General features: G+C 39.3%; 1 protein-coding gene across 2 annotated transcripts in view; it reads left to right on the forward strand.

Moving 5' to 3' along the window:
* mfn2 (mitofusin 2) overlaps positions 1 to 11,219 on the forward strand; it is a 69,299-nt gene extending 58,080 nt beyond the window's left edge. For both annotated transcript variants that reach the window (XM_050064620.1, XM_050064619.1), the window contains 3 exons: positions 2,412 to 2,608; positions 2,762 to 2,896; positions 5,485 to 11,219. In XM_050064620.1, the coding sequence (XP_049920577.1) occupies positions 2,412 to 2,608; positions 2,762 to 2,896; positions 5,485 to 5,554 (402 nt within the window). In that variant the 3' untranslated portion in view covers positions 5,555 to 11,219. The remainder of the gene's footprint in view (positions 1 to 2,411; positions 2,609 to 2,761; positions 2,897 to 5,484) is intronic.
* The last annotated feature ends 218 nt before the right edge of the window (positions 11,220 to 11,437 follow it).

Genomic DNA, 11,437 nt, shown 5'->3' on the forward strand with positions numbered 1-11,437 from the left:
AACGAGAATCCTTTTGGATTTTTACATTGGATACCCTGTCCCCCAAAGGCATGAATGAGGACTTCCCCATTCATCATTTTCTGTAGTTGATAATTGTTAACACCTGATGTGATATATGTATTATTTTTTAACCTGATGTTGCCTAATATATTTTTGATATAGTTATCATCAGTGATCAATTGTGTACGTTTACAATAGCCTAAGTATAATGTGTGTAAATATTTTTGTGAATGACCACACATCATTTATGACGTCACCAGTGGGAGTCTACATATATGGGTGAAAAACACATTACTTGTAAGATGACCTGATGAAGAGCTGACACGCTCGAAACGTTGTCTAACTAGTAAAGATTTTTGGAGCATAATGAGAGTGTGCAGGCTTTTTCTCTCTTTTTTCAGGAGAATTCATGTCAAATGGAGGATAAACCATGAACATAAACTACAGATCACCTGTAAAGCATTTTAATAAATCAATATATCATAATTAAAACAACTGGAGACTGAAAACAAACTGATAAATGGGTCTGATCACTTTTTTAATGAATTGATATTATTCCAGACAGGATTTAAGTGTGTCTGACTTCCTGTACGGACTGAAGGCTGCTGGAAACTTGTCGGGAAACTGTCCGACTTCACCGCAGCTTTTTGTCACCGCCCCCTGCTACGGCCGCCTGCTCTCGTCTACTTTCCAGGCGAGGCGCAGTTCATCTCGAACGAGCCTATTATTACATCAGTTGGCCAAAGGGGGGCGCTATAGCAACTGATTGAAATTGCAACAAAGGGGGGCGCTATAGCAACTGATTGAAATTGCAAACTTTGAATGGGCATATCTCATGCCCTGTCTGTTGTAGAGACATGAAACTTTGCACAGAGATGCCTCTCCTCACGAGGAACTAATTTGCCTCAAGAACCCATAACTTCCGGTTATATAGATTTTACGCCATTTTGAATTTTTTGAAAAACACTTAAAATCGATCTTTTTCTAGGAAGTTTGACCGATCTGCATGAAACTCGGTGACCATAATCTATGGACCATTGTCTAAAGTTCCCTCTTGGCAAAAGTTGGAAAACTTACTAAAACTGAGCTTCTATAAGGCAATGACTTTAACTATCTGCCTTTCAACGTGCTACCTCAACTACTACTTTACTACTACTACTCAACTACTACTTTAGCCCACTAACTATCCCACTATTGGCAATGGTACTACTGTACTCTCAATAAAGCAGTCGTACTATCAAATTCACAAAAACTCTGTCTGAATACATTGCTCTTCTTAATGGGTTCAGTTGACTATTTAATCTGCAATTTCCTATGACCTGTATCCCAAACACACACCATGTGAAACTGTATGTGGGCAACTGTGCACTCAATGGGTATGGACTAGTCTTAATTAATGGTGAAAATTTAATCCCACACATAACATATAATGATGAATTTAGTAGTTTTATTCCTATGATATGTGGAGAGCAACTAGTCAGCCAAAACAGCACACCACACACTAACGGGTTCAATTCATGATAAACCAGAGTCCCAACTCTCAAAACCTAAATCTCTCACGGTCAGATGTGTAAACAAACATGGTGGACAATGGGCAGGAAGAACTAGCTGTTAGTTTTTTGTACTACCTTTTACAGAAACTTCATGAAGAAAAAAACTAAAAATATGGATGAAGTCATGCAAGTCATGAAGTCTATGAACATGGACTATACATGTTACAGCGCGAGCTGGAGGGGAGTACATTCTTAGTCCCATGTGATATTGCATTAAATCCCTCTGATGCCGATTTCGGATTACACGACACCTTTGTCTGTTCGGACAGTCACTATGTCAGATTAGGTGGTTATGGAGTCATAAAATCTTGCTGCAACTTTGCCGACATACAGGACAGATTACATGTTGGTCCACGACCAATCATTGCTGGTCATTAGTGATGCGCAAGTCAGAGTTTTTTTATGCCCGCCCCAGCCTGGCCAGTTTTAAGAGCCAATTTGCCCTGCCTAATCCATGAACATATGTATTAATCAGTGACCCCGCTTAGTTTTAAATGAGACGCCTGAGGAAATTCCAGGTCTCTCCTCAGATACTTAGGAACTTCTACTCCTGTACCATTGAGACCGTCCTGACAGAATATCACTGAAATGAAGACCCTGCCCCCCCCGACATTTATAAGCATTATTATTACACTGTATTAAGTGTACAAATTGAAGGAACTGTCAGAATTACATCACACTGAAATTGTTTGAATATGATTGAATGTGACAAATGAAGAAATAAATTGATTTAAAAAGAAAGTATCACTCAAGAAGGCAGAGGAATAGCTTAACATTTGACACACACAGCAAGAGAGAGCAGCTTAGCACGCTGTTAAGCTAACTGCTAGGTTAGGGTAACTATCTATGTGTGTGCAGATCTGGAAGGCAGTGGGTTGGCGTCTGATCGCCCTGTCAGTGGGTCTGTACGGACTCCTCTATATCTATGAGCGGCTCACATGGACCACCAAGGCCAAGGAGAGAGCCTTTAAGAGACAGTTTGTGGACTACGCCAGCGAGAAGCTGCAGCTTATCGTCAGCTACACCGGATCCAACTGCAGCCACCAAGTCCAGCAGTAAGCTTCTTAACAGTTTGACAATACCATGCACCTCAGAGCAGTTGTGATGTCAGTTTAAAAAGAGATTTGAGAGAAGACCGTGAAGAACATAGACTCTTTGTGATTATACTGCTTTCTAATGTTTTTGTATCTGCTGTTTGTTGTTATCAGGGAGTTGGCAGGTGTGTTTTCTCAGCTTTGCCAGCAGGTAGACGTCACCCGTCAGAACCTTGAGGATGAGATCACTGACATGAACGTCAAGATTGAGCTGCTGGACAGCTTGCAGAGCAAGGCTAAGCTGCTTCGGTAAGAACCTCACCACACTAAGCGTACATATACAAACAGCTGATTAGATTTTTGGGTCAAGTGTTAAAGGGAAATCTCGGTTTATTTCAACCTGTCTCCTATCGTCCTAAATTTGTTTCAAGTGACTAGTGACATAAAAATAATAGTTAGCATGTTAGCCGTTAGCCTAGATACAGCCGGGGCGCATTAGTAGCATCAGACCTGTTAAAACGTAAGTGAACGGGCATACTTCAAGTGCAAGGTTAGTCCACTAAACAAGCTTTTTTTCCACAAAGACTGCCTCATATCGTTAGGATAAATGTCAGAGAACATATAGAAAACGACATGTAAACGTGTTGTCTTACCTTACCGGTGTGCTGCCATGTTTGTTTACCATTTAGCTCTGCGTTCCAAAGCATGGCCGAAATATCGCGAGAACAAGCAGCGATCTCATACCGTGCCTGAAATCTCGCGAGCTCTAGATAAAGCCCAGCTGGATACTACTCCAGGTGGAGGTGTCTCGGGGGTTGGTCCAGACCCCTGCAGGGACCTCAGATGCAAAAATATACATATGTGCACCTGCAGGGGGCGCTACAATCAAGGTTAATGCGTTTTGGCATGTAACTCCCACACCGTATGTCGCATATTCAAAAGCCTTATATCCATGGCTTCCCTGAATGGAGCTGCATCACGTGTGCATGGCCCCGTCACTTCCGCCTAACTTTTTTCCTGCCAAAAATGGCAAAAACTGCAAAATCTACTTTTTCGAACTCCTCCTAGAGATTTTGTCTGAACTGCATAAAACTTGGCACCTAGACTCACAAGATGGACCTGATCTAAATTTTTCAAAAGAATTTTGCCCGGTCAAAACATGTACAAATTATTGACGTACACATTTTTGTAGCTAACAAAACACGAACTGTTCCATATCTTTGTCAAATTAAAAGCTATCAAACCCAAACCTGAGATCCTTAGTTAGCATGTGACTGTGAGGGTGTGAACCGACGTTGGTGAACATTGGCCACTAGGGGGCGCTATAAACATGGGAAGTTTATATCTCCTAAACGGCTACACCGATTTTTATGAAATTTGGTGGGTATGATGTAGGGCCATTCCTGAGGCCATATATTGAAGGTGGTCATGAGTGGTCGAAGTGGGCGTGGCTTATTACAAGATAAAAAAACAAACATTTATTTCAGCTGAACTATTATACTAAGCGCTGTGAAATTTATAGAGTACATGTAGAATAGGACACAGACCTACCATACCAAAAATTGTGCAGATACTCCACTAGGTGGCGCTATAAAAGATGCAAACGCGTTTTTTCCTGTTACTTCCACAATTGAAATCACATTCATAAACGTTATATACCCATATTCCCTAAATAGAGCTGGATTTGCTGACATAGGCCCCGCCCACTTCCACCCCACATTTTCTTCGCTAAGTCGCCACATATCCGAACCTACTTTTTCGAACTCCTCCTACAGATTATGTCCAAACTGCATGAAACTTGGCAGGTCAACTCTCAAGATGGACCTGATCTAAAGTTATCAAAAGAATTTTGCCCGATCAAAAAATGTGCAAATCATTAATGACAAAAAAAATTTGCTAGCTAAAATACACATATTGTTGCATATTTTTGTCAGACTAAATTATATCAACATGACACTTAACACACTTATTCCAGAGGTTGTTCAGAGGCTCGGTGCCAAATTTGGCCCAAATTGGCCACTGGTGGACGCTGTAAACCCAAAAATATCACGTTTCCTAAAAGTTAATAGGATTTGTACGAAAATTGGTTAGCATGATGTGGGGACAGTCCTGAGGCCAGCCGCAAAGTTTGGTAATGATTTGTCAAAGTGGGCATGACTTATTTCAACAAATGCATTCAGCCTTTAGTACTTCCAATGCACTTCCCATTATGGTGAATACTGCAGCTCAGACTTTGGCCTGTGTCCTGACGCTCGCCCCGAGCCTGTCGTCCTTTGGGGCTGACTACCGTGGGCTCCATGGGGTGTGGAGGCCGAGTTGCGTGGGGAGGCTTGGACCCCATTCATAACTGCTTGCAGTTCTAGTTGTTATTATTATTATTAATGAAATATTCAAAATGTAGCATACAGGCTCAGACTACAGGGGCCTATTCCAGAAAGCAGATTTAGCAAACTGTGAGTCTAACCCTGAACTCTGAGTTCATGAACCCTGAGATGGAAAAGTTTTCGGTTCCAGAACAGCTGATCTAAATTTGTTCAGTCAAGTGTGTTTGCTCTGACTTAAGCCCGTGTGCGGTGAATGAAAAAAGTCATCATTAATGGAGCTCTAATACTACAATTCACTATGGCAATAGCAGATACTGTGAGTTTTGCGTCTTCACGTCATTCGCATTGCGTAATTCATTTGCATAAACTTTGCAATTTCACTGTACAAAATGCTCACATAATGATCAGTGTGAACACACCTTTACTCTCAGTGATCACTCATTTAATCTAGTACAGCCAATTACACATCACAGTTATTGTCATTAAGTTGCATTTATAGCCCTTTTCAGACATGCACCTTGTTACATAAGTATAGATGTTACTAATATGTATGTGTTTGTTTTGTTGTGTTAGGAACAAGGCAGGCTGGCTGGACAGTGAACTTAACATGTTCACCCAGCAGTACCTCCAGCACAGCAAGTAAGTGACACAGAGCATCCACCTGAGAGGCCAAGCAACACCACAGGAAGATTTGGTACACCTGCTGAAGTTCCCCCTCCTGTTGACACACTTCTGTATTTCTAAGCTAATCAGAGGAAATACTTTACAATGTTCTGAACTGATGAGGAAAAATAGAATGGTATCTGACATTAGTGAACAGAGTTACCAGGTAGTTGTGATGTGGATGCGTTGACTTTAGCTCAGGATTGGAGTCCTGTGGTCAGCTGGTGACTTGTCACACAAAAAGGAAAAGTTAAAACAGTGAATCAGCTATTAAATATCGGCCACTACATGAATTATAAGGTTTAACCACAGACTTAAAAACACAACATCCCCCTCAGTGTATGTCCTAATGCTCATTCTTATCTTTTGAGCACTCTCGTGTTAAGTTGTGGTGATACGCCAATGACCATGAACCTGAGGTCTCCAGATGGCTGATTAATCTGACTCTAGAGCAGAAGTACAGTCTGAGCTCTCCTAGCATCCTTAGTAGCACTGTTGAGTGACTTATATCAGCCTCTGTCAAAAACTCCACACTGTCTTTTAAACCTGATTCCAGTTAACTCTGCCACATTGAACTTGTCTAGATTTGACTCTTCATATACATTTTGAACAATAGAAAAGTGCCATGCTGAAGTGAACGGCAGTCCACATAAGGGAATGGAGGAAAGTGTCTTATGTGAATAGGATAATGCAAAATAATTTATTCCTATAATTGTTGTAGTTTGGAAACTGTATCGTTTTTTCCCCAAAATGAAGCTGTCAGAAATAATCTTCCTGGGGCCAGAGGTTGCCACTGGGAAAATGCTCACATATTTTTATTACAGTGACAAGATGGAGAACTACTTTTCACCCTTACAATTATTTTTAGGAACACAAGTAGAACTGACACCCTGTGCACACTGTTAGAAGGTTTTTGTTGAGCCCATCACAGCTGTTTATGGTCTAAGATTGGAGACTTCACACACTAATGGCTGATGAAGCAAACAGAGAAACCCTTTACCCTATAGGGAGAATAGCTCAATGTCTTCATCTGTTGAATGTATTTCATTTATTGTTCCTTCTCAAAGTTAACCTAAATTTTAATTTTTGTGAAGAAAGTTTGTTTGGACTGTGAAGTAACTGAAAGACTTTAGTGTGTTAAACAACCTAGGAGAAAATATAAGCACGCTTTATATCAAATGTTCCATATGTTACTTTCAGAAAATCCTTATTAGCAACACCTCTCTCTGAGGCCATTACATGAACTGCAGTCTGCCTCCTGTTGTTTCCGCTCACACTCTGTAGGTGCAACTGAGCACCTGTGCATTGGCCAAAACCGTAACATGACATACGACTGAACGTGATTGATCATCATTACTCTGATGGGAAATGGAAAATAAATGATCCTATGTAGAATAAAATTAATATATGTAATATTCCTATATTTCATTGGAACCATTGGCTCCATGATACTAACTAGCTTGCTGTTTGCAAATTATTTTACCTGCTTTCCTTTCAGAGCTACCACCAGCAGATCCATGCAGCATCGCTTCACAGATAACTGGCTACGCTTAGTTCAGGTTACGATTACTTGTTGGCCGCCCAGCTAGTTGTAACATGCTACGTAGATCTGGCATTAGTTGCTTCATAACGTTACCTGATAAAATAATTTGCAAACCAGCCCCGGGAGTCTGTATGAATTATACACTCAAGACAAAATTTGGAATGATAGCTAGCTGCACTGAATTTGACTACATCACTCTTTATCAGATCACAGATGACACAAGAATTAGCGGTAACACTTAAAGGTATCTACATAAGGGTGACATGACACCGTCATAACTATGACATGACACTGTCATGAACTTGTCATAAATATTATGTACATGTCATAAACGTTTATGACTGCTGCCATTAAGTGTCATTCGGGTTTTGTAATGACAAGTTGACATTGTTTGGGTTGTCTTGATTATGACAACTTGACATTAATTAAAGTGACATTACCAGAAGTTGTCTTTGTCATGACAACTTGACATTAAATTTGTTTGGGATGTCCTAATTATGACAACTTGACAATAACCAGGATGACATTACCAGAGGATGTCTTTGTCATCTTGACATTAATAAAAAAATGCACCTCTTTTTGTGTTTATGACAAGTTGACATAATGATTATTATAATTAGATGTCCAAGGTTACAGACCGGTTCTAACACTCGGTCAGATAGATGTCATACGACACAAAACTGGCTGTCATGACATCATTATGACAGTGTAATGAATACATTCTTTGACCTCAAGTAAAGTGGTACCATTTTGATTTGTCATTAAGATATCATGAAGGATGAGATTGGCTGTCATGAAGAATTTATTCATTACACTGTCATAATGGTGTCATGACAGCCAGTTTTGTGTCGTATACTGCTAGACATCTATCTGACCGAGTGTTAGAATCGGTCTGTAACCTTGCACATCTAATTATAATAATCATTATGTCAACTTGTCATAAACACAAAAAGAGGTGCATTTCTTGTTAATGTCAAGTTGTTATGACAAATACATCTTCTGGTAATGTCATCCTGGTTAATGTCAAGTTGTCATAATAAGGACATCCCAAAAACAATTTAATGTCAAATTGTCATAACAAAGACATCTTCTGGTAATGTCATCCAGGTTGATATCAAGTTGTCATGGCAAAAACATCTTCTGGTAATGTCATCCTGGTTACTGTCAAGTTGTCATGTTAAGGACATCCCAAACAAATTTAATGTCAAGTTGTCATGACAAAGACAACTTCTGGTAATGTCACTTTGATTAATGTCAACTAACTGTCATAATCAAGACAACCCAAACAATGTCAACTTGTCATTACAAAAACCGAATTTCACTTAATGACAGCAGTCATAAACGTTTATGACATGTACATAATGTTTATGACAAGTTCATGACAGGGTCATGTCACTCTTATGTAGATACCTTCAAGTAAAGTGTTACCGAATTAGCTAACACACCTTGTGGTCCTTACGCTTCTCCCCACCATTGGAGTGCAGCTCCAAAGATGGACCTTCAGTCTGTGGCTGTAGCAGCTCAAATTCAGCCAGTGCAAGTGCTAAGTAAAGGTCTGTCTCCAGTCAGTCGCTACAAAATGTGTATAATGGAAAGACAGCATGTGTGGACTGTGGTGGGTGCATGTCATTTGTTGACATTGGCAGACCTCATTTCTAACCTTTAACTTAAACGGTAAGGAGGGAATAGTGCATTTGTTGGGAACTATCTCATTGTCTTTAGCACAGACACAGATGCTTGGGTGGTATCAAGGTATTGAGGTATACCAGGGTATTTAGTATTCCCAACAGTATAATTTTTATTAGGGATGCATGATAATATCAGCATGTCAACATCGATATTGGCCGATATTTGCCTTAAAATGGCAAATAATGGTAAATGGCAATGGTAAATCAGAATCGACCAACACACTGATAGTATCAGTATATCATCAGTATTGGCCAATATTGGCTTTAAAATGAACTATCAGAATCAGCCAACATGCTTTTTCTTATTTTGCACAATGAATGAATATTACATACATTGAGAAGAATTGTATTTGTCTCCATCTGCTGGTGAGTATGCATGCATAATGTGACGTTAATTCCACTACAGACGACACTTGATGATCACTAAAATTAGGTTAAGAAAAAAGTGGATATATCGATACCAATATCAGTTATTGGCCAAGTTGTTATTTATCGAACATCAGCAAAAAATCCAATATCGTGCATCCCTAATTTTTATATAATCAATAATACAGACGATTCTCTTTCTATTAAAGTGGTACAGAGATGCTGTACTAAGGCGATGTATTGTGCAAAGTACATGCCACCAGAGGTCAGTCTCTACTGGTGGAACAAACAGCTGATGAGAAATATGACAACTGTGAGTAGTGGGAATAACGTAACAGGAGAAGTTAAAAGCTGGACAGCAACATATCGTCTATTGCTAATTGTTACGATGAAGGTGGATGTTTGGAAAACTTTAGAAGGCCTAGACAATGCCATACATGCTACAATAACTTCTACCACAAGCATCTCAGCTTTAAGTTTTTATTTTAACAAAAACTTTGTCATATATTGCATACACTGATGAAATGTCAGGAAGTTAGGAAAAAATACAGATACCGCCCAAGCCTTCTTAGTAGGATATATATTTAATGTTGCTTGTTTCTGCATATTTGCTGAAGAAATATTTAAAACTGATTATTTAACTTGATCCTGGTTATGGATGATTATATTCAGTTGCACCAGTTAGCATAGCTGCAGAAGGCTAAGACCATATGCAAATAGTTAAATATGGTACAGTCAAAATTCTGACTTCAGTATCATCTTCCTGGGATTCTAACTTTGAAGACACTGTCTAAATTGTGATAATAGTGCTCATAGCATCCCCAAATCTCTAGAGCTGATGTGACGTGTATCAGCATAGTATGTCATTTATTAACAAATGACAGTGTAGTCATTTAGACACTGTGTTTTCATTAGAGTTTGTCCACCAGACAACACTGGACTTGATGTTTACACTGGAAATGTCCCACTTAACTGATATACTGATCACTATTCTTCAATAACTGAAATGAAGGGATTCTTATCCAAAATATTCATTTGTTTATGGAAAATAACGGCTCAGACTCTGCTGATATATCATTATAAGGTTTCGATAGCATTATGAGACTATAAAGTCCACTTGTGGTAAATCTCTGCTCTTGACACCTTCCATTTGATGTTCTTAACAGCAAAATTTTCACAACAACCATGTGGAGTTGAGAGGGAATTTAGTATGTCAGGTACACTAAAACAGATTGAGGGTGTGCAACCTCATTTTCAGCTCTCCTCATGCAGTCATGACAGTCGGTATCGTCCACCATACATATCTGATAAACCCTTTTTACCCTGAACCAAATGTTAAAGAACAATGATTTTGATGTGAGGTGGTAGCAATGTCAATGGCTTCCTCTATCTTCACTATAACCTGTATTTTATGTTTGTGTACATTTCTGTTTTGCACTGAATTTCTGTGTGTGCCGGACCCTGTTACTGCAGAGCTGTCGGCTCTCTGCCTCTGTGAGTATCATATGATTTCACTTCAAATGGAAGAGATTGGAGTCTGATTACAGATGATACTCTCTGAAAGAGAGTGGCCAAATCCACCATCAGACCCCCCTTTTTAAATGTAAATTGTATTCTTGCTTTCTAAAATGTGTATATGATGTAATTTAAAATTTTGCCTTTTAATTGGAAACAATGGGAAAATGCTGAAAGATACAAAGCTGCACCAGAGTGGATGTGCCTGAATTTGTCCAGTATGTTAAAGTCTGGGTTGATAAGGCTGTGATGTAAATAAAAGCCATACACTGCGTGTTGCCAAGTGAGCAGGAAAGCTGCTGTACAAACTCCTCCTTCAGAGAGAGGATATGCACTTTATCAATTTGCAACTTTTTTTTTTCCTTCATTGAGGTCCTTTTTGCCCCCAAAATCCACTTGAAACTCCATGAAGTAGTAGTTTGGCTTTAGGAAGGTTAAAGTACCTGCATGCCGTGGCTGTTGTAGTTTGTTGTGCAGTAAGGTGTTCAAAAGTATGTATGTCAATAATAAAGGTGACACCATGCCCAAAAAAATATCTGTCTATTTAACGTTTGTGAAAAAATGTCTAACTCCAGACCAAACACTTTAAAAGGGATACCATAAAACCTCACTTAGTAGCCCAGACTATTGTTTGCTTAAATCACTAACCTCAACAAGCCTATATTTGGGATAAGCATCTAATATGCGACAGACCTTAATTCCTTTTACACAAAACTGTTGCCCAGTAAAGATGGGAAATTATTATTATTTG

The sequence above is a fragment of the Epinephelus moara genome, chromosome 16 (assembly GCF_006386435.1).
Source record: "Epinephelus moara isolate mb chromosome 16, YSFRI_EMoa_1.0, whole genome shotgun sequence".
NCBI classification, from domain to species: Eukaryota; Metazoa; Chordata; class Actinopteri; order Perciformes; family Serranidae; genus Epinephelus; species Epinephelus moara.